The 24,722-nt window shown below is 44.9% G+C and overlaps 1 protein-coding gene across 13 annotated transcripts in view; it reads left to right on the plus strand.

Annotated features, from left to right (window-relative positions):
- Positions 1-24,722, plus strand: part of LOC130162787 (protein shisa-6) — a 61,150-nt gene that overhangs the window by 30,001 nt on the left and 6,427 nt on the right. For 3 of the 13 annotated variants that reach the window (XM_056366601.1, XM_056366602.1, XM_056366607.1), the window contains exons 5-7: positions 8,651-8,689; positions 21,130-21,192; positions 22,425-22,445. The exons of 3 other annotated variants lie outside the window; for them this stretch is intronic. In XM_056366601.1, the coding sequence (XP_056222576.1) occupies positions 8,651-8,689; positions 21,130-21,192; positions 22,425-22,445 (123 nt within the window). The remainder of the gene's footprint in view (positions 1-8,650; positions 8,690-21,129; positions 21,193-22,424; positions 22,446-24,722) is intronic. 7 more of the 13 variants (XM_056366603.1, XM_056366608.1, XM_056366604.1 and 4 more) reach the window with 4 other exon arrangements.

Here is a 24,722-nt window from a genome sequence, read left to right on the forward strand (position 1 = left end):
ACCACATTTCATTGTTGAGGAAAAAAACCACAAATGTCAACGTGAGTGCGGCGTTAGAAGAAAAGTCAGGGACTCGACAGACTGACGTCACCAATCCCCGGAGCTAGCTGCTAGCACGGCTAAAGCGACACTAAATCTACTTTGATTCAGCGCCGCAGAACAATAAAGACATGGAAACTTCTGAGGGGAGTGAGGAGTTTTTACATCTATAGTGTGTGTGTGTGTGTGTGTGTGTGTGTGTGTGGTGAAAAATAAAGAATAGCACAAAGAGAAAAGGATTTACTTCCCTGTGAGATCCAATCATGATGAAATATTAAAAAGCCTACATATGGCGCCATAAACCTCTTCCCCACCTTGCTCCCCCCGGTCTGATCCGGCAGGCAACAAAATTAATCACAATTGCTGTGATCAGTGCAGCCGATGTGACTGGTGGCACTTTTCTGAAATGTTAATAAAGCCATATTCAGTGGTGCACTATTCTCGGCAGGAAGTTTGTAGCCTGTGGCTGCTCACTAAATCTCAATGACTTCATTAACTCATTACCATGAGTCGCGGCGTGCGGTGCCAACAGCAATTAAAACACGACAGAAAAGAGAGGTGTCCTTGGGCCACTGTTCTGCTCGCGGGACTGATACGCTTTACTAGATGTAGCAGGATGATTGACATATCAATAGGCGGCGAGGTGGATTAAAAGGCCTCAATCAATATTCAGATTTGTCTCGCTCACACCTCGCGCCTGGAGCAAACTGTGCACACCTTGTCAAAGTGGTGTCGGCTCTTTTTGTGCTCGGGGCTGCGTGGCAGCTCTGCAGCTGAAGCAGGATATCCTCTGTCACATCCAGGAAGCTGACGTGCTCTGAAGATTTTATTTGAATTTTTAAATGGTAAAAAAAAAAAAAAAAAGAAAAATGTCTTTTTAACTTATGGTAATTGAAAAAAAAAAAAAAAATCACCAAAGCTAAACAAAGTGTGAATTGCTGGAAAAATTCCTGGAGGGCATGAAAAGTCAGTGGGATTTCCTCCCAGTACGGTGAAGACTGGTTAATATTCATCCAAATTTTTTTTTTTGCCTTTTTATTCCTCATTCAACCAGGAGACCAGAGAGACGGAGAAATCCTGACTTTCAATGAATATGTCAGAGCTTTAATTCAGCTCTCTCTTCTGTCTTTTGTAGAAATACATTCATTCACATTCATTCAATTTAAACATATTCATGGAGCCAATCCTCCATAGTCATGACACTGCATACTTATGTTTCTTTTGTAAAACTCCAGCAAAATGCTAATTAAATTGCAACTGTGGGCTTCTGTCCCCTGCACTGACTTAAAGAAGCCTTTATCTTAGCAAATGACTGACAGTTGATTATGAAAAATCCTGCGTTTCTTTTCTCCCCCTCCTGCATGAAGACAGTCCACCCACACCTTCTGCCTCTGTGCGCACTATTGTTATGGCTCCATTGTTAATGAGTTTAGAATTAACTGGCTGTAATGACTGGAGACTGGAGCCCCTGCTGAGCCTGATTGTGCCGTTGAATGGGGTGAGGAGGGAAGGGGGGGGGGGGGGGGGGGCGTCGGAGGAGTAAACGTATAGATAGATATGCACAGTGTGTGCAGGCGTCTGTGTCTGTTGCTGGGAGAAAATACGAGCGCTGCCAGAAGCTGGGAGGACGGTTTCAGGACAGTCACACCTCGGTGCTCGTTGCAGCCTGACATCAGGTGTCGTCCTGGGGCCCTTCATCTACTTTAGGGGATTGGTTTTATCCTGATTTTTTTGATATCCAGCAGTCATCAGCTGCTAAAGCTGTGGCCTCGGTCAGCAGACGCTGCCAACACCAATCCATTACATTCTGAATTAGTGCTATTAGTTCACCTGAAGACAGTCACATCATAGCTTAGCGCAGTGTAGTGGATTACAGATACACACAGACGGATGTTTCTGAACGCCACAATAATGTTCTCAGGTTCAACAATTACAAACAGCTCATTCTGGTTTGGCAAGATAAATCCGGCCCATACTCGGGCCGTGCTTGTTTACTTCTGGCCCAGTATGTGCCCGGTTCCACGGCCTGAATCTGGCCCATATACAGCGTGACTGTCAGATGCCACATCTGGACCAGCTCTGGTGCACACACAGAAAATCTCCCGGTTGTCAGTCGATACTGGAGGACAGAATCTGCCCAGATGTTAAAGTATAGTGGCCGGGCTCGGGCCGAGGACTCAGACATATGTTGGGCCAGAAGTTTCATTTTGCTACCTGTGCTCTCTGTTATCACCTAAACACTGTCACACCGGTCATGTGACTGATTTAAGAAGACTTCCTGTTAGCTCTACATGTTGGGGGTTTGTTTTTTCAGGGGTTTGATGGAAGCATTAAACTCGTCCCTCTCTGTTGAGCGGAGACAGAACATGTTAGCTTGCTGCGGAGGCTGGTGGAGGAGGCGTGGGAGAAGGTGGCTAGCCTCCGCTAAAAGAGGAGAAACACACGTTCTAGTGACTCCTAAATTGTCTTATTTACATGTTGTGTTTGTTAGCTGGCTAGCTGGCCACGGCTAAGCCTACATTAAGGAATACACTGGGTTTTGTTAAGAGTTGGAGGGTGTGTGAACCCTGCGGCTGCAGCCCCGTCGCCCTGTCGCTCCATGTGTGAAGAGGATGTGGACTGTTGGTGTGGACCTGCGCTGAGCAAAGGAAAGTCATGTAATGACTAATGCAGAAACTGGCCAAACAATGTCCATGTCAAATTATGTTTTATTCAAGGCCGGCCCCCTGCTGGGACCGCATCACTGCGAGAGCCTCGGGGTTGAGGCAAAGGTCACTACTGCCCGTTTACAACATCCATAACAGGTCAGCAGAGGTTAGCTGTACATCGCTGCTTAGCAAAAAGAAAGCGTATTAAGTGGAGTGCAGCAGACTAGCTGGATTTCGGAGCCTTTTCTGCCTTCGTCTTCTCCTCTTCTTCTCTTCCCCTCTGTCCTGCAGCATAATTCTCTATAATGAGCTTGTGGACAGGAGATGAGATATGATTCTTGGAATTAAAACAGCATTTTCTACTTTGATCATCCAGCAGTGTGTGAAGCACTGAAATAAGACTCTCCCCTTCTTTATCGAATCTTTGCTCTCACTCTCCCTCTCCTTAATCTTTCCCTTGCTCACTCGCCCTGCTCTATCTGAGCTTGGGGGATTGCTGTATGAGATGGAGAGTTAATGAAGAAAGCTTTTTTTTTTTTTTTTTTTCCCCTCCCCTGCAAGACGAGGACTGGTGGTAAACTCCGGCAACTTTGTACTTGCGCTTTTGTTAATCACGTCACGATCGGCTTTCATGCTTTACAATCTCAACCCCTGAACCAGTTAAGCATAAATATTTAACATCATTATTCTCCGCTCCCATGAGAATATGTTTTTAACAAGCGCCTGAGCTGCTAAACAAAAGAATCAGATGCTCCTAAAGTTGTCCGAAACATTCCCAGCGACGTCGTCCCCCTTCTCACTCCTTTTCATTACGCACCGTCTTATTTTACATCACGTACAAGTGGCCTTGTCTTTATAAACTGAAAGTGAGATGCAACATTGTCAAAAAGCCATTTAAGATGCTATCATCTAATATGGAGGCTGACGTGGGCTGGTGCTGGCAGCGTGGTTATGTAAGCAGCTTTCTCAGGGACTGATAGCAATCCAACACACCCAGCAGGGGAGCAGTGGGGTGTGTGTGTCTGTGTGTCGGGTGAGGGGCGATGGGGGGGGTGTGTGTGAAACAAATCACACATTCAGTACGCCACATAATATTGCACCCAGTGTTTTGCCACAGGTACAGAGAGATTCACTCCTTCGTGCCAATTGATTTGTTAATATGCTAATGCTCCGTGATTAGCGAAGGAAGAAACTGAGCGTGTCTTCGCTCAGTGAGGTGTTGATTGAAAGAAATCAACAACTGGGGCGGCAGATGAGAAAAGAAATGCACATTTTCTGAAATCAAAACTTTTAACTCTACTATGTTTTAATAACAGGCCACGGTTGATATTTAAAGGTCAGGTTTTCAGTCTGGAGTCGTCTCCGTGATGAAGTGATAGCTTCATACAGCGACTACACTAAAATATAGCAGAGGATAAGATGTGGCTCCAGCAGCCGGAGTCACTCAGATTATGTGGATATTTTCTAATGCGAGTTATCATAATCATTATTATCCTGTGTGTTTGTGGCTACTGAGACCTGGAAACACGGCTCCAACACAGAAACAGTCAGACAAATGACAGGCTGCAAATAACTGAACAGTTTAGTTGCTTTATCACACTCAACTCTAAAATGCGTGTAACAGCACGGTCTACAAAGGCGTGGCCACTGAGGGCCACCGTACTTCACCTCAGTGTGCAGATGCTTTCACTGAGTTTTGTCCTCTCTGTGTATTTCTGTGTATCTCGACATCATTGGTGATGATTCGTGGCTTCAATGAACAACAGAAAGGTGCAATGGATTCTGGGAGAGGTCGGGCCACGAATGATCCATCTGTTGGATTTATCGGCCGCATTTGAAAGAGCCTTTGAACTGGGACGTAATTACTCGGGACACTTTCTTTTGTTCCCTCTCTGACTTGTGACTACTGATGGTGCCATGCTCCCAGATCACAGCGATCCTCTTGATTACCGCTGAAAGAAATGACGCCCAAAAGACGGAAGCTGTGATTAACGCGAGGCGTCCTTTAAACCGTAATTACATCAGTTCAGGCTTCCTGTTTCTCAGACCGTTGAGCAGAGCCAGTGAAACAGTGACGTATGCTAACAGCAGCTTCACATGCTACACTGATAGCTCAGAGTTAGCGCGCTACAAGATATCCTGTATAAACAGCAGGAACAGCTCTATAAAGGCGTGTCGCTGACTGACTGACTGAGTGATGAAGTTACACCATCGGTCCTCCAGCTGCGTGTTGGGACTTTCCCATTGGCTGTTGCTCTTTCAAACTGATTTAGCAGTTTCTGTTATGTTGCCAATTTTTCAGTCTCCTTTAGCCACTTTTTTTGACAAATCTTTTTGGACAAACTTTATCGTACAAAAGAGTCATCAGTGCTGACTCGTGAATGTCCTGGATGTGACTGTTGGTTACGTTTCAAACTTGTTCCGTGTCAGTGATTACTGTGAATTCAGTTGTATTAAAACACTGTATATCTGAGCACAGAGAGGACTGAAACCAGCTGATGCTCGGCTCAATGATAATATGACTGAATGATGTCATGGATATGCTAATTAGTCCATTATGTCATCAATACATTTAGCTGCTTTCCACTGAAAGCAGCTGTTTGCAGCAGCTCCACAACACTGGTACATGTACTGGGCGTGGCCTGGTGTTGCTTTGAATGTGGTTTCAGTTCCCAGGCTCATAAGCTGAACGCGTCGGCACCATTAACAAACATGGTTTATGAGATATTGTGTGTTAATATGAAATGCAAGAGTATGTGAAGTGTTAGAGCCATAAAAAAACATTTAGCTTTATTGCAACATGCATCACAGTATGGCCTCTGGAGTCAGTACTCCCATTATGTAGCCTCCACATCAGTGAGATGCCCATTACCAGCAATGAAACTCACAGCTATGATGGTTAAATGAAGTCTTAGCAAACCTCCGTGTACTTTGTGTGTTTGACTCTGATCTCTACTGAGCAACACATCTTTTACAGTGTTCTTCTGTCTGAACGAGCCTCTCGACGACTCCGCGGTCGTCTTACCTGCGTTTATCGTGAACACCGACACGTTTGCAGCCGATATTCCAGCGGGTCGACTCCTTCGGGAGAAAGCCCCCGCTGGTATGTAGTGAGGGTGGCCGGAGCTGCAGCGGCCCTGTACAAGGAGTTAGGGCTGAGAATCTGAGCAAATATTGTTAAGTGCTGAATGTGGGCATGCTGGCAAGCTGATTTGCCCTGGGAGGGAGGTCTCCTCAGCACACTGACTCCTCTGCAGCTTTTCACTCGCAGTTGTCTTTCCCTTTAGTGGTGCTGCACCAGAAAGCCGACATCACTCCCGCTCACTGCATGTAGGTGTAGCAGTTGACTGTAAAAACACAGTCTTGTTCCAATTAAGGAGCACAGCCAACGCTGTTTACTGCTGAGCTGCCAAACACACTTATGTCATGTGTAGCCCTGCTTTAAAAGTCTTGTTTCTATAGATTTCATCCCTGCGCTGACAGTCAGTCAGCTTCAGACATTTTGATTCATCTCCTCTCTGCACTGCAAGAAGATTGTGTGTCGAAATAACTGACTGCTTCTCGTGGCGATGCTGTGACATGAGACGAGTGTTTGCCTGTGCGGTGCAGAGGGGAGAGGCTGAGTCTTCCCCAAGCTTTCTTCAACCGTACAGGTTTTCTGTTGACTAAAACACTGCACGCATCATAAATACGCTGCATAATGTCGAGTCAGGAGAACTGTAACTAATGCACGGGGATCAAGGTTTCCTGTCACATTTTGTTTCTGAATCACCTGCGCAGGAACGCTCGGTGTGAAAGACCTCAGATGGATCTGTTTGGTTGTTTGCAGCACAAACAGATGAATTACCTGCATTACCTCGACCAAACCGAAGGGAAACACACAAGTAAATACACTATAAAGCAGCTATATCTTCCCAAGCCGTACAGCTGGGTTCAGCAGGTCCCACACTACAGGAGCACGTCCTCATCCCCCCCCCCCCCCCCCCCCGGGCAGAAGACATCAGATACAGACCGAAGACAGGATGCAGGAGATGACAGGGTGCGTCCACTGGGGGAAAACACGCCACAGCCATCAATATGGCAAGCCTTGCATTACATGTCTGATGGATTTATCAAGCCATTGATTAGTTATTGACTGGAATAACACTCAAGGTCATCTAGCAGGAGCGTCCGGTCGCCCTGCTTAACGCAGATCAGCGAGGGCTTGATGTCAGTGGTCCGTCCTGTTCTTCAAAAGGTGCAACGAGTGCAGATTTCCCCGCCTCATGAGGTCAGAACGACCATCATAAATCTGAGGCGGGGTTATGAAGAGCGGCGGATCGATACCGGTGTATGGAAGCTCGGGGATGCTCATGCGAAAATCATTTGGTTCAAACTGTTAAAAGTTCATTTGAGATTTATGAGCGTTTGAAAAAATAAAATAAAAAAATCTTATGACACGTCACGTCTTCAGCTCCAAACATCTAGTTCCCGCTCCTCACTAATAAGAAGATGTTTCTTGGCTCTTTTCAAAACAAAAAACCTGAAGCGGTTTAGAGACATAAAAGCAGCTGAAGACTAAGGTACATCAACTAATTACTGGCACATAAAATACACAACATGATGTTTACATGATTTACAGGATGTTTACAGGACATACAGTAGGAAGCAGAACTTTGTCTCGTGAAAAATTTCAGCAACAACGTTCCTGTGCACCGACCTTCCTCTGGTTATTTTATTTTGAAAATAGTCAGCCCATGTAAATGTTGCTGAACATCTGCCCCTGAAGTGGTAATTAAAGGCGAATTGTAAACGTTGTGTCACAGTGGCACAAATAGAAAAGTAATTACCCATCAAACATGATGAGAACGAGATTCAAAATGATAAAAACGGGAACGTGTTAATGCTAACAGATCAAACATTATGCAGTCTCACTTTAATGTACAATAAATAGTCTAGAATACAGAATACATTTCTCTGTTAATCCATAGTGTGCTCCCTCTCTCTGCTGGTACTGATGTTGTCTGTACTTTAGCATTTTAGCATTTGGTTGTGCTTCCTGCTTGTGTATTTCCCTCGCGGGGGATTTCATGTAAACCTCCCCCTGTGTGGAAATATCTGCCGTTCATGCTCATCAGTGGATCTGCAGCGAACAGCAGCACTCCCACCTCTCGTTACTTATGTTCTCCAAACTATAAGAAGGTTCATTCAGTCAGTGTGTTTAAGGTCAAAGCCGGTGCATATTGTTCCAAGACCCGGAACCCGGGGAATGCATCCCTGTAGCTGCGTGTTGCTGTGTGGGAGGAGGCGGCGGCGGCGGCCATGGCGGTGAGGGGCAGATGGTAAATCGATAGTGATGGATCAAAGTGCCGCATGGCTGGAGCCCCGCGGTGTCAGGGTGCGGGGAACAACGGTGACTTTTTACACCTCCTCCCTTCTTCTCATTATCCTCTTCCCCACTCCACCTCGAGTCTCTGTCTTCATCTTCAAATTCCCTGCTCCTCCGTCTTCCCCCGCACTCGCTGGCATTTCATACGTGTGTGTGTGTGTGTGTGTGTGTGTGTGTGTGTGTGTGTGTGTGTGTGTGTGTGTGTGTGCGCAGAGACAGGTTACTTGATGCTGTGTGTCATGGCGTCAGGTGGCATCAGCCAGTGGTTGATGGGAAGATAAAATGCAACACGATCGATATCCAAGCAGTAAAATGACTCTCCTCAGCCTCCTGCACCACGTGTGTCCTCGTATCTGTGGCTGTAACATGTGGGAAGTGTTTGACTTCTGAGGTGTTATTCCTCAAACCATGCCATTGTACTGCGTCACTGTCTAATGTTTGGAGTGAAACAAACGTCCATTGTCAGTAAAATTGACAATGAATGTTGAATTTAACTGAATTGTTGTTTTTCAGCACAAATGTGATTATGTTTTTCTTTTCTATCACAATGCAAGGAGCACAGTTTAATAAATAACGACCTGGTTCTGTTTTCTAGGAGAAAAACATTGGCCGGTCCGCTCCCAGAGTCACCATGGTAGGGATGGCTGTTCTGTGTTCACGGGTCAAAGCTGCCTCTAACCACTCCTTTATTTCTGTCCTCCTCTTTTCAACCACTTCATGATTAACGATGATCTGAAATAAGTGTCAGTGTTTGGAGGCAGCTTATACCTGCAGTGTTCAGTGTAGTGCAGTGCCTTCGTGTTGACCTATCTATCTCTATACCTAACCTGTGTATATTCCTCCTGGACATTTAGCCTTCCTGTCTGTGTGATGAGTTCATGTAAACAGTCAGTTCTGTGTGTTCGGGGTGTAACGGTACCAAACGTGTCCATTCAGACGTATTTATAACGTTTTTATTAAAGCAAGTTTCTTGGCGAGAGTTACATGACAATATAAATACTCCTCTCATGTGGAGCCAGGAGGTGATTAGCCTAGCTTAGCATTAGGAAACAGCTACCCACCAACGAGATGACTAATTAGCATGTTTAATCTGCACACAAACACAAGTGTAAAAATAACAGTTTGTGAGAGTCTCGTCTCCACGAAGCTGAAGATAGATTTATATTGTTTGATAAAAAATAACTAACCAACGTAACGTCCCTGCAGTTTTTACACAGCAAAGTTCAGACCTGGTTATCAAACAAACGTCTTGTCATTCAACACCACATCTCAATCTAATTTAATTAATGCTGGTGATTGGCTGGTTTCTCTACACAAACATGTTTGAGTGTGTAGAGAGACCGAGGTAAATCATATGACACCCAGCACCTCTCTGTCGTCCCCGATGTCCATCTACATCTACATGTAATAGATATTTCTTTCTAAAATGCAGCAACAGACCGACAGCGCTGCAGAAACAACTTCACCTGAACCTCCAACAGGACGGTTTACAGCATGTTTAACTCTCTGTTTTCCACCGACACAACGCCGCACAGCCTCGTCGTTTTCCGCCTTTATCAAGTGCCACTGTAACGTAACAGTTCTGAATGATAGTGTTCTAGCTTAAAGACAACACCGCTCCACAGTTACCGAGACGTAGACTAACGTAGAGAGCGCTGAGGGAACAGATACCGTTACACCCCTGGTTCTGTTTAGATCGATGGTGTGCTGATGTGGGCTTGTCTACAAGGAAACATTGTAAAAGGGCAGATTTTTTATTCCACATTGTTTTTGTTTGCAGATAAATAAATTAAAAAAAACCCACAATTCAACGAGTGGAGTTTGGGCCTAATTAATAAAACAACAAACCAAAGTAGGGCATAGTGCCTGTAAACAAGAACGTTCTGCACCTCTTGATGTTTGTTGCAGCTGGCCCACATTACATTTTCTTTTCATTGTGTTGTGCCTTAAAAACCCAAACGGTCCCGTTTCTCTCCTCTGTTTTAAACCCTGACCTTTGAAATGTTTGTTCTGAACTGTTTGACTGAAGCTTCTGCTCTGTGTTGTCCACTCGGCCGAGATGAATGTCCTAACCTCTCTGGTGTGCGTGGTCTGCGACTCTGTCCGTCTCAGTGGAGAGGAGGGCTGGTCTATAAAGGCACGGATAAAGGCAGTTTTGATGATGTTACTTCTTTTATTTTAAGAAGACATCAGATAAATCTGTGCTTATCCTTGCTTACGATATACGGACCCTCCTCTTCCTCCTCTACCTCTTCCTCGCTCTCCGCCTCCTCTCAAAAGGAAGTCTGCTTTTCAACAGCCTGCAAACGGAGTCGGTTGGTATGTCAATCAGCCGTTGGGAGAAATGGCTTTTTTTATTCGGCGTATTATTCCTGCGATGTGACTCTGGATGAAAATGCCAAACTGTGACATTGTTTGATTTTCAGGAAAGATTATTACCTTTAAACCCCACGAGTCACCTCGGCTGTGTAGAGAGGGAACAGCGAAATCAGACAAGCTTCGCAGGAACATCATGAAGCACTACTTCAATAAAATGGATCTCTTATTGCCTTTTAACACACGGGGTCAGGGCGGTCCACGGTGGGTTCACTGTCTATCACATTTCAAAATGAACTGGTTATGAAGTCCATCTCCACCTCCTGCCCTCCCCCGTCCCCGCTGAGACGATCATGGCGCATTTTGTGAAGCTGGAGTGGCGGTGACATGTCAAGTGACTGCTTGGCCTGTGGGTGTCTGGGGGGTGATTGTGAGTTATGAGATAAAGAGCGATTCTCAGCGACATCGTGGACGGAAACTCTCCGGACCGGGACCGTTATTGCACCTGCAAGAACGCAGGGACTTTGCCGACTCTCACCGACGGACTTATCTGTGACTGTGTGATGATGTCAGTGCAGCTATTCATTTCAACCCATTGTGTTAACTGACAAGCCCAGCAATGCAGTTACAGATGTTAGCAGACAGATGTTTATAACACAAAATTATACAACAGGAAGTGGTACCACTTCACAATAAGACTACCCTTATAAAAGGATTTATAAATATTTATAATGAGGTTATTAATTCAGTTAACACTTTATAAATGATAAATAAACAATTATAAACAAGTTATAACACAGATTATATACATTGATGCAGCTCACTATTTAGCAAGATCAAGTTAATGCTTACTACTCATTAATCTGACTAATGACTTACTACCATTTATAACCTTGTAGTAACTCATTAATAAATGATGATATGTTTTACAGTTTTTACAATAAGGTTATAAATAGTATTGAGTCATTAGTCAGATTAATGAGTAGTTAACACTTTTAACTGTGTTAAAACTTGTTTATAATTGTATTTACAAAAGTGTTACCGACCACATTAATAACCTATTTATTATAAACCATTTATAAAGCCTTTATAAAGGTCTTCTTATCGTAAAGTGGCACAACTTGATCTTGCCAAATAGTGAGCCTGCATCAATGTATTAAAACTGTTATAACTTGTTTATTATAAGTTGTTTATGACTTATAAAATGTTAAAAACCGTATTATGACCTAATTATAAATCCTTAATGAATCCTTAATAAGGGTGGTGTTATAGTAGAGTGGTGCCCTCTGAAACACAAGCTTCTAGTTTTACAGCGGGATCAAACTATCAATACTGAAGAAATGTTAGCTGCTAGCTGGAAAATACATACGACCTCAGGCCAGAAACACAACTCTAAATTAATGCTAATAAATACAGGCACCTGATTTTATGCACATTTTCAGGGAAAAAGCAGGAAATAAAAAAATAATATAATAATATAATAAAAACGTTTTTTCTTTTGGTTCAGGAGGAAAAGTTGGCGTCTTGATAAAAGCAGTTTAATCAGACTTTACAAATAAACTTTAATAAGTTTCTGCTCCACTAGAGAGACGAGAAATTTGACTTTAACTGCTGCTCTTTTAACGACGTCATCTCTTCACGGCGCCGACCTTTAGCTGAACTCCTAAAGTTCAGTCGATGGAAACTTTACATTAATTCACATTTTCTTTGGCAGGTTTTTTTTTTTTTGTGAAATTCAGTTTGGAAATTTAAATGGAAAGTTGACGCATGTCTGCTGGACGCATGAACAGGCAGCTGCTCGTCAACAAGGTCGACAGATCAACTTTACAAGACCAGCACATCACAACACACGACACTCACAACACAACACACAACACTCACAACACTCACAACACACAACACACAACACTCACATCACAACACACAACACTCACATCACAACACACAACTCACAACACTCACAACACAACACACAACACACAACTCACAACACTCACAACACTCACAACACAACACACAACACACAACACACAACTCACAACACTCACAACACAACACACAACACACAACTCACAACTCACAACACTCAACACTCAACACTCACAACACTCACAACACAACTCACAACACAACACACAACTCACAACACTACACACGACACTAAACTAGAGGCAGAGAATAAAACAGGAAACTGTATTTACACTTTGAACATTCGTGGTGTCAGTAAAGACACTGGCTGAAATACACAGCACAACCCCCCCCCCCCACCCCCCCAGCTGCAGATCTGACCCGAGGATAATGACAGAAACAGGTTGAAATTAAAATTTAATTCAATTTTCATTTGGTTTGCATTTTTCAACAAAGACAATGCCGTCAGAGTAATTTTTTTTTTAAAATGGCAGAAAATGAACAGAACTGGAATAAACTGTGATTTTGAAGAGAAGTTCATGAACATAGAAAAATCCCTTTGGCTCATTTCAGTTGTACAAATTGCACATTGTCTGATGTTGGAGCTGAGTGGGTTTTTAATTATGTCCTTTTTTTTTTCTTTTTGTTGGAGTATGTTCTCTTGGTTATTATTTCATTTTCTATGATCGACACCTTCGGTACGAACCAGTCAAAGCTCTGATGCAGCAGCTGAGTTCGACTGTTTCGGCCGACGGTTGTCAGACGTGTTCACACACACGTTTCTATTGTCCTGACTGGAGTTTAACACTGCAGCATCTGAGCAGGTTGTGCTGTGTGTGCTGTGAAGTGCTGTCTCATATCTGCTCATGAGGTTCGAGTTTTCTGTGGGCGGCGGCCTTCTTGTTGTCATGGCAGCGACTGCTAATCATAGCTAGCCGCTCAGTTGCAGTAACGCCGAGCTTCTCTGGACGTGAGAAGCAGACACTCATTATTAAAATGAGACTTTCACCCACAGATGTAGGTTAAGTTTTGTCATCGTTAATCCACGAGTCCGAACTCTGACTCACAGTGGCCACTCGGTAACGAATGAGCAGCGGAAGCTAAAATTAGCAGAGCTGGAAGTGCTATAAATAAAACCTATAAGCATTATCACCCGCGCTGCAATTGGGTCAGAGTTAAGCCTCGTGCTCCACCAGCGAAATCAATGAGGGTGTAACGTCGGCCCCCACCCAGGGGCCTGAAGCTTTGTCCCCTACTAACCGAGTGAAGTGGGGTTATTATGGCAGTTAACATTTAGCGATTAAATGTGAACACTCTTTGTCAGTTGTTAAATGTCAAGCCCACGGTGGCTTCCCCTCTCCTCCGCTTCCTTTGGCTGCGAGAGGAGGGCAGGGACGCGCTGGTAGCACCGGGCTGTCAACAGAGCCAGTGGGACGGAGGCATCCGCATTCATACCTGACACACACACACACACACACACACACACACACACACACACACACACACACACACACTGCACTCTGTACACCTTCCACCTCCGGGCCTTTCATAACTCCAGTAGCTCCACTTGGCCGGGCTAATGGGATGGCAGGGCTGTTGGTTTTAGAGAGGGATGTCGTGAGGAGAGAGGAGCAGAGAGCTGAGGAGTCTCTAATAGTCTCTAATAGATCTGGGGAGTGTGGAATTGGAGGGGGGGGGGGGGATCACTCGGCCATTTTGCTGTTTCTCTCCTTCCCCATCATATCCCCCCTTTTCATAGTTTTCCTTCTCTTATCTGCTCTCAGTCTCACTTTATCCTGTACCCACTGTTTTCCCCAGCTCTTTACTCACCCCCCCCCACACACACACACACACACACACACACACACACACACACACACACACACACACACACACACACACACACACACACACACACACCCCCCCTCCTCTGTGTTGTTTAGAGATACCAAGCCATTAGGGTTTCCATTAAGTCGTGCCTGTCTGTCTTTATTGTCAGTGTCTTGTCGTCTGTCTGCGTCCACCTCGGTTCCTCTCGTATCTCCTTCCACCACATCTTTGCATTTTCAAAAACAGTGGAAGGATTTCCTGCTTTTTAGATTCTTGTTCTTATTCTCAAGCATATTCTGCCGCAGGGTTTCATTTAAAAAAAAAAGGTCTAAGTACGGAGCTCACATTATGCATCGCGGCTAAGAAAGAAAAAGAGCGTCTTCAGGAGTCGGTACACTTGGAGTGCTCGTTAAGATCATCAACCAGCGTCTGAAACCTTCTTCTCCCCAACACCTGGGGGGGTTGTTAAAAATGTTTTTGTAACTTTTGGGAAATCGACAATCTGGCCTCATGTAACCACTGGCCAGGAGGCGGGGCCTGAACCTCTCGCTCAAGCTTCATCATCGTGTTTAAGACGACTTCCTCGACTTTTCCAGCGGACAAACGAGAACGAGGCTGAGAGCTCTGGAAAGACGTTCTCACACATTGTACAAATGAACTGTTTGTGTCGGGCGTTCCTTTGGCCTTTAGCAAGGTGACAGGACAACACCAGCAGGTCTCCAGGTCCCTGCAACTCGACTGGAGGGAGAAGCTTTTTAGTTTTCTCTTAGACAGACAGACACGTGACGCTGCATCCTCGTTAGCGTAACGGCCCCGACATGTGATTCACCTGTGGCGTTGGCACCGACGCTGAGGCTTGGATCAGGGAAACGTCGTTAAGGGTAAGGTTACGATGTGTTCAGGGTTCACTGCATATCTGAGACAGGATGTGAACTCTGCTCTCCTGCATGACAGTTCGTCTCTCCACATATTGATCCACGCTCTTACTTTTCACCTCGCCACATAAAGGGCACTTTGCTTGACGCACAGGCGCTGAACGTAAATCGTTAAGTCCTGGACGGGGTTCCTGCACTATTTTAAAAATGTAAATCGATGCTTTTTAAGAACTCAGTGAATGAAAACTCAGGCCGAACAATGTCGGAATGATTTCTTCCACGCAGACTTTTGTTTTTATTCTGTAAATAATCTTTTAAAATAAAGGCAGAGACTCAGTCTGTGAGAAATAGAAACCCAGCAATAAAAGATGAAAAACATTTTCTGAATCCTACTATAGAATTTCATGTTCAATTATTAGATGATCAGAGGAGAAATAACATGTTCTTAGTGTTTAGCAGTGCAGACTTTCACTTCCTGTGGACCCGTAGACCATAGTTTAACCTTTAGGTTAGCGGCCTGTAGCGTGTCGGCATGACCATATCTTACAGCGTAATAATTATATTTATATGAATTATTATTGGCCTTATTGTTTCTACCAGTCTTAAACAAACTATCTGCAAATTTAACGCCTAAAACCAATTGATGGTAAATAGCCATAAGAAGGAACTTGTGCTAGAGAGTTAGGTTTCACAGTGAGACGACCTGTAACTATGACAGGAGCAAAGGAGGAAGTCATGTGACGCGGTATAGCTTAACCTCATCAATTTATTATCGTAACCATGACAACGGAGGTCGGGTACGCCTGCAGCGGTGGGGACTACATTTCAGGAGACGCTCCAACGGGTCGTATCAGAGGAGAAGACAAAGAACCTGCGTGGTGGTTCAGGACTTGTTTGAATCTGAACTCCTTTATGTTTTTCCTTTCCTTTAATTTGTCGTGTTTGTGGCCCAAAGCCGACGTTTGACGCGGCGCTTGGGTCTGACGCGGGGACGCTCACCTCTGGAGGTCGCACAGTTGTTCAGGCAAACACTCTGATGACCTTGTTTGTTTGTGAGCTGCTCTCCCGCCCGTCCATTCTCCCACACAGATGAGTGTTTGGCTGCGCTCCATTCAGCTCATCTCTTCTCTGAGCATAAATTCACTATTCATAGAAATACAAGAGACTGTGGCCAAACACACACACACACACACACACACACACACACACACACACACACACACACACACACACACACACACACACACTACTGACAGAGAGCCGACTGGATATCATGACGTTGCTGTACAGTTGCTGGACTGAATGCAAATACTTAGAAATCAATGCTCTGATGGTTTTCCATGATACCGCCGCCGAGCACGTGACCGCAATCAATTCTGCAAATGCTTATTTAACCTTGGCGCAGGGTTCAAGGTGTTTTACGGCCCGGCCCGCCTCCCCTCGACTCCCCTGTGCGCTATATGTGGATGTGATGTTTGGAAGTGTGAAGTGAAACAAAATGCCACACCAAATGTCAGACCACTGAGTCATTCGTGTGCCATCTGGACGCTATTATGCAAACTCTGCAAGGAGGTATTCTCCGCAGATCGGTTCTGAGCGAAGGGAAACTTATCGTGAGTAATCTTCCTGCGGAGGTGAGGGCGACTACATCCAGAAGAAAGTGTCTAACACTGGCCTGGCAGCCCACGGATCGTAGATATGTGGTTGATTCAGCCACTCAATCTGACTGACACCATCTGACAAACACACCGCTGCGTCATCGACACACTGACTGAAAAACATCCATTTAGCAATTCAGATAGGGACCTGAGTAACCCAACAATCTGGAGAGCATGTCAATCACAAATAATCAACCCACTGTATGATTAGACAGCACCACTGGCTTTGCATCTATTTTAATGTGCCAATTTAAGGAGATGAAGGTGATAACTAATGGACAGCAGTGGATCCGGGGGGGGGGGGGGGGGCTCCTCCTCCACCCTGAGCTCCCTCCCACGCTGCTCCACGGTAACGCTGTGTGTGGAGGTTATTTTGCGACGTCAGCTGCGGGGACGGCGGCGGTGTTCTGAGCCGATAAGCAGCTCATGGCTCCCGCAGGTTCGGACTCTTAACTCCACTGCGGTTAATTGGTCCCCAGATTACGACGGGATCACTCAACAAGGCTGTCCAGGCTCCTAATGAGCTAAAAAAAAGTCTTCTGCCTCTTCTCAGTGGGCCGTTCAGCTCGGCCTCGACCGGGCTTTTGAGCGGGAATCACCAGATTGAGACGAAAGTTCTTAGAAAGTGAGCGACCGGGAGCTGCGCTGATTTGAAAGAGTATGACACCAATTAATGATCAAACGTGGTGGAGTTGACTCGTCAGTGTGGCTCCTTCTGTGACTGTGACGTTCGTCGTCCTGGAGCTGCAACTTTCACAAAGACTTCATCGTTTGCTTTATAGCAACGTGACGTTTCCCTCCAGATCTCGGGAGGTCAGGGTCAGACTGGTGATGATGTTGACGTGTGTGTACGGTCGTACTGGTGGCGGCTGATGGAACCTGCCTTTCAGTATACCGCACGCTGATGACATGAAGGATGGATGTTTGCATTAAATCACATCACATCAGACCGTATTTCCATTTTTCAAAGCATTATTTATACCATGATGACACAGAAATAACAGCCCTGTCAACAAAAAGCTGCATTTATTTACAACTGATCTGCATCAGCAGGTATGTTTTGTAGGGAATGTGACGCAGCCTGAAATTGTTTTTTGATCAGCATGACGAGGAAAATGTTCACTGGTGTTTAACGTTTATTTTCCTTTAGTTTCCACCGTATTGTTGCAGATGTGTTTCAGCAGCTCAGGACACACGGTTCAGATGAAGTGTGTTAGCAGCATAAACCTACCGTCAACAACGTGTAGGAGGATCTAGATAAAACTATATTATATAATACTATTCTGCACTATAGGAATTTGGCCAGAATCATTGATATCTTTATAAATAATTTCACTTTTGAAAGAGGATAATTTAGTGCTGTGTAAGGGAGAAGCATGTATTTATGAGCTGAATGAATTATTAATAGATTACTTCAGATTACATTTTCATTATCACCGAGTGATTTCTGAAACATTTGTTTTACCATTCTCCATTAATTAGGTCTAGCCTCGTTAATAAAAGACATAAGACACACTTGTCTTTTATGAGTCTAATGTAAGTTCATGTGGTCGGCACATGATCTCATTTTTTGGGCATTGATCCGATGGATGCTCGTGGCAAATTATTAATGTTTCATTATTAATGAGCAGTGGAATTGGCTGCTGCCTCTGTCAATCATTCTGTCTTGAACACGGGCATCTGTCTTGTTGGATGAGACCACGGGGGGGTTGGACGCTTCTGAGACGATGCTGATTGGCTGTGGAAGGTCCCACCTCACAGCTGAGAGGCTGCAGGAGGAAATGTATGAGAGGTTCATGGACGCCAGAGAAAACAAATTAAAAAAGTCCATAGCTCTTATAAGGTTCAGTCCAGAGGCCTGAAATCTCACACAGTTGTTTTTGACAAGATGTAGAAGGGATCCGGTGTGTTTCATTGTTCTTGTGTAAAGAATGTCCTAGTTATGGTTATATCAAATATGACTTCTTTTTCAGGCGAGGACAAAAAAATAAAAGTGATGAAGTTCAGTTTGGGTTTTAGTCTCATGATGAACCATCAAATTATCAGAAACTGCAAGATCCTTTCAAGTGACGTCTCATGAATGCATTCTGGTCTTACGGTTCTTCTGTTATAAGCCTTCTCATTTGAATATGCAAATCTATGCTAATGACGTTAAAAGGGTGAATTTTAAGAGGTTAAGAACGGCATGTAAATGCTTTCCCATCCTGACTATAGGTTAAATGACTCTTGTTACAGCACAGATAGAAACCAAACAGACATGAATTTATATTACAGAGCTGTTGATTTAATATATTCAGGAGACACAGTCTTAGATGTGGCTGTGAATTTCCCCCTCGAATCATCTCCTCTGTGAGACTCACTGTGAAGCATTTATGCGAGAAAAAAAAGAGAGAGTCGGTGAAGGAACACACAGAAGACATCCCATCTATCTCCATAGCTCGAGCAAATATTGGAACCCATGATGTGAGCACGTCGGGCCTCCCTCTCCTCCTTCACGTCTGTGACAGATGTAAATGGATGTTTCAGCAGTTGGCTCTAATGCATTTTTAAACAGGCACAGCAGCAGACAGCAAATGAATGTGTTGCGACGGCAACGCTCTACAACGGGGTCTCCATCTATTGCTGCCTCCCCCTCATATACAAACATACAAACCCCACACACACACACACACACACACACACACACACACACACACGTGTTCCTGCACACTGCTGAGAATAGCTGTCATTCATCACTTTTCTCAGTACAATGGGCTCAGTAAAGGTCCCATCTTTCAACTAAAGCACCTCCACAGTGTGGTGCCCAGTCGAGCACTGTACCACTGCATCACGCTGCCTGTCATCCAAACACTCCTGCGCAGCGGGACGGAGAGATGATTGGGTGAAACTGTTGTTGATTCTCCGGGTTTGAAAATTAAAATGGCTCTGCTTTTTTTTACACATGACGACGTGTAAACAAGGAAAACTGAAAGAGCGCCAGTAAAACTTTAACTAAACTAAGTGTTTCACCGTGTTCACATCCAAATTATGTTTTTATATAACACAGACACATGATGATGAAATAATCATCAACTCCATCACTGAGTGTTTCCACCTTGACCTGCAGTGAACCAATCACAGTCTCAGAGAAACAGATTCAGGGTTTCATACGTCACAAACCTCAGGAACCAATCCTGTCAGCTGGTGGGGACAGGGGGCGGGGCTAAATACACCTGAAACCTTGTCAGTACAGAGAAAGAGAGAGTTAGCATTAGCACAGCTGCTAACACTGTGTCAGCCACTGCCAGTTACAAGCTAACAAACAACATAAACAAATAAAAGATGCTAACTGTGCTAACGGTTCTGACCCGTCTGCTAGTCTCTGGTTCTGGTCTCAGACTCCTCCTCTGAGTCTGGGTCTGACTGAGGCTCAAACATGAGGCTGAGTCTCTCTGATGTTTCCTCCTCTCACCATCTTGATGCTCTCCGCTCTCTCACCTGTCCACCTGGAGCCAGCAGGTGGTGGGCGGGGCTCAAGCCCTGATCCAGGTTTCTCAACCAGGAAGTAAGATGAGATGAAAAACATATGAGCAGAGGATTTTAAAAACATGTCTGGGGGAACTTTAACATCATAAGTGGAACTATGGAAGTTTGGTCATGTAATAGTATCATTTAGCTAGTTGCTAACGTCCGTTAGCCGAGTTGCACTGAGGGGAACAGCACAAATGTGTTAGCTTAGCGTTAGCCTTTGACTAATCACCCGCGTTCCCTGAGAACTTCGGTTGTTGTGTATTTGCTTGTTCTCTGTGTTTGTGTGTTGTATTTCTGTGATGTAAAACTGAGGGATGTGTGTCTCAGTTTTATTCATTTGCAGCATTTTTTTTTTTTTTTTTTACACTAAATGCAAATTCTATGTTGTCAAAGATGTTTTCTTTATTTCTCTTCTGATCTGTGGTCTCTTGCGTTGGCCGCTCTACATCTGTTCTAATGATGAATGCACAGATTCATGTGATAAATACTGTGTGCTAGCACTGTTTGTTTGTTTGTTTGTTTGTTTGTTTGTTTGTTTGTTTGTTTGTTCACCTGTAATCTTCTGACTGTACTTCCTGTGTTCTGTGTGATGTTTGCAGAGGTTACAGCGGACTCCACTTCCTGCTGATTCACCCATCCCCCGCCTCGTCCCTCATCTCTCTTTATGTCCATTTCCCATAATCTGAGGAAATTAAAGGGATATTTCACCCACTAAATAAATTTACCGCCAAACTGAAGAATGGCGACATGGCATCCCAACTTGTTTACTCTATAAAAGTCAATTGAAAATGCTCAAATTTCTCTATATAACTGTGAATTATATAAAAAAAAAAGCCACAGAGAGACAGATTTAACAGCGTTTCAGTGAATTATCTCTTTAATCGTCGCCCTCACTCGACTAACAGTCTGTATTTGAGCTGATACAGAGCATTCCTCATCGACACTGAACAGATGTCTCATTGCTTTTGTCATTGCAGGTACCCATCAGCACAACTATAACCATGTGGCTCTAGGTAGCCCCACACGCACACCTAAGAATGGTAAGACACAGCAGTGGGGGAGGGGCACATGTACAGCTCAGGTCAGTGTTTGAGGTGAGGCCCGGACCCGGGCGCTAACTTGAATATAGTTCTCGACATGGATGTGTGAAAAACCCCTCGACACGGACTTCCTGTTCCATTGGCCCCGCCGCAAATCCATTCTAATACTGAAAATTAGGCTTTTTTTTGGTTGAAGATTGAATTATAGAAGTGTCACATCCCATAGTCAGGAACATTTTTCTGTGAGCCGGATCAGGACACAGCCGCCGTCCTTCTGCTTTTTAAAAGGGAATGCAGTTTGGCAGAGCGTGTGAAACCTGCTGTTATCCCCGGAGCAGAAGTTATCACCGTCACCTCAGGCTCCCTGCGGGCGCCGTCACGTGAACCGTTTTTTATCACCGATGTCATTCGGCTGTTTGTTAAAATAGTCGTTACGAGGGAGCAGACGCCGGCAGACGTGAGGGGGAACGGTCGCGTGAGGCGGCGAGGTGGAGGCCGGAGCGAGGAACGACGGAGATAAGAAAGAAAGAAAAGGCCACAAGCTGAATATTCACTGACTTCTGTGTTTATTAAATCACTGTGATCTCAACATTTGATCCATATTCTGTTTGTCTGAAGCACAAACATAAAAAAATGACTTGATAGCTTTCAGGCCACGTTTGAATTCTTCAGCCACAGTGGCCCCTGCTTTATGGACATAATTGACCATGCGGTCCATTTGACACACACACACACACACACACACACATACACACACATACACACACATACACACACATACATACACACACATACATACACACACACACACACACACACACAAACTACAACTGTGCAGAATTGCCTTGGAGATCTATTGAAAACATGAAAAATCCATTTCAACGACACATCTAACAGAAAGACTTTGAGCACAGACCACCCCCCCACCCCGCACCCCCAACCCCCCCGGACGGCTTCACATGTCAGTACTAAGTGTATTTTCTAGATTAAACCCCCCCCCCCCCAAACCACCAGCAGCCAACAACTGAAACAACCAGGAAATCAGCAGCAGAATGTGCATCATCTCACTTCACGTGTCTCTGGAAGTCAAAGCTGATTTTATTTTAGTTACTTTTCGGGGGGGGTGGGGGGTGGGGTGGGGGGGGGTGATGAAGTGGGGGGTGGGGGGGTCTGTGTAGGTTCTGTTTCTCTCACCATCAACTGAACATGTGTTTCTCACTTGGGTTTGGTAGCTCACCGATCATTGAGACGTGGTAAGTCATACAACATAAAATACGTTTGACTTAGTGTAAAAACCTCATTCATGAGCACACGTCTGTGTACACATGCACCACAAACTAACCCCCACATCTGTGTGCTCCTCTCCTCCACCTGTTGTCAGACCTGCTTTAAGTAGCATTTGCTGTTTGTTTGAACCTGTTTTTAAAAAAAAAAATTTAAAAATTGTGGTTCTTCTTCATGTTGAAAGATTCCCAGAAAGTTAATTCATGTGTTTGTTACTGTACAGGACACAAGCTGATGTTTTTCCTCCTGTCAGCAAATCCCACAAAAAGAGCAAAACCAACATCATGTTAATCCCCGTTTCAACACTTTCTGACCTACTGATCGTCTCTGTGCCACGCAGCCCCCAGCCCATCGATTTCTGCTGCAGACATAAAGCTTCACAAATATTAGTTTGAAAAAAGAAAAAAGGCTGCAAGTAATTTCCTAAAACAGCTGGGCAAAGAAGTAACTCCAACAGAAGTAAATATTGTCTCTTACTGACGGCTGTTTCCATTGGACGGAGAGACAGTCGACCGATCAGAGCTTTGAAGCTGAGGAAGTAAAAATGGAGACGTCACCTCCCTTAATCACAAGCCAGCGAATTCCCTAAAACAATCACGACTTTAACCCTGAAAGTTACGTATTTTTTCAGATGTCGTAAAAAAAAACGTTAGCTGCTCCTATAGCAACTGAAAATGGGGTCAGCAGCATAGATTGTAAATAAAGATAGACGTAGTCTCCGTGACGTAACACACAGGTTTCTGAAGCTCAGAGTGAGCTGCTCTACCGTCGCCATCTTGGCAGTGTCTGACTCCGCCCCTAACTCGCAGCTAATCCAAAAATGGGCAAAGAGGAGGGGCGTGTGTGGAGAGGAGACTTTGGTGCAAGCACCTGTCAAAGAGGCCACGCCCTCAATCCTCCATAACTGTAGTCCTTAATAAAATGTAAACAGGTGAGTTATATAAACAGGTGTCATGAAGGAGGAAATTAGCTCTAGAGACCAAAACAGTTTTTGTACCAGGCTGTAAACATGTTTATTTCTGCTGTAAAGTTTTAACATGGGAGTCTATGGGGACTGACTCACTGTTGGAGCCAGACTCTAGTGGCCATTAGAGGAACTGCAGCTGCTGGTTCTTGGACAGGTGTATATGAGACCGACTCAAATGAATTACAGTATTAGTGTAAGACCTTGTCGTCCAGGTAACACGTGTTGGTTTAATGTTTTTGTGGGATTTATTAACAGTAAGAAAATATAGATTATCATCAGCTTTACCCTTTAAAACAACTTGCAAAGACTATTTGAGTCAGGTCTGTGTGGTCGTACTGTCCGTTGTGATGAAGCAGTAAAATGTGTTTGCTATGGAGATAGCTAACAGCATGCCACAGTCCGAGTCGATTCTCCCCTTATTGATGCAGTGTGGCAGACAGTCCACTCACAGTTCATCCACATCCTCCGAACGCCCCCCCCCCTGCAGCTCCCAGGGCCCCCTGCTGTCGCCCCGGCCCTGCCGCCACTCCTCCGACCTGCTCTCTTCAAGCTCCCCTTCTCTTCTACCCCCCCCCTTTAGATTCTCTTATCTCTATCTCTTCCCCTCTTCCCCTTCCTCCTCCCCATCCTGCAGCAGTTACTAAAGCCCCCTATTTTTAACTGTCAATTGGAGAGCGGTCTGGAGCCGCACCCATGCCCGCTGCTCTGCACTGCGTGACGGACTCACGGCTCGCAGGGGGAAAGTGAGATAGAGCGGGAGTGAGGAGGAAAATGAGAGAAAGGGGAATACTGAATAGACAAGAAAGAATTAAGGAGCGAGGGGAAAGTGGGTGGCAGCATGGCTGGACAGATAAGATTGACAGAGCGAGGAGGACGGCGGTGAATGGGACTGACTGCGGATGTTTGTGTACGTGCATGTGTGAGCGAGGGAGATAAAGAGGAAGACTAGAGTGAGAGTAAAAGAGGGCTCTGGTCCAGTCACCGCCCCGTGTGTTTTCCTGGCACCATATCACATCGCATCAACGACAGCCAGTCCAGATATTGCTCGCCATTGAGAGAGCTAACGTCCCAGATCACATCACAGCACTGTCACGAGCGGGGGTCACTCTCTGCACACATCTCTGTTGTTTGGTGTGTTGTGTCTCTCTCTCTCTCTTTTCTTTTTCCCTTTCCTTTTTGTGGACCGCTGTTTCACCTCGTCAAGCCGCCACGTTACCTGTCAACTCAGTCCCACACCAAATGCTCACGAGTGCCTGATGTCACCACCTACGCCCCCCCC

Source organism: Seriola aureovittata, chromosome 21 (genome assembly GCF_021018895.1).
Source record: "Seriola aureovittata isolate HTS-2021-v1 ecotype China chromosome 21, ASM2101889v1, whole genome shotgun sequence".
Lineage (NCBI taxonomy): Eukaryota > Metazoa > Chordata > Actinopteri > Carangiformes > Carangidae > Seriola > Seriola aureovittata.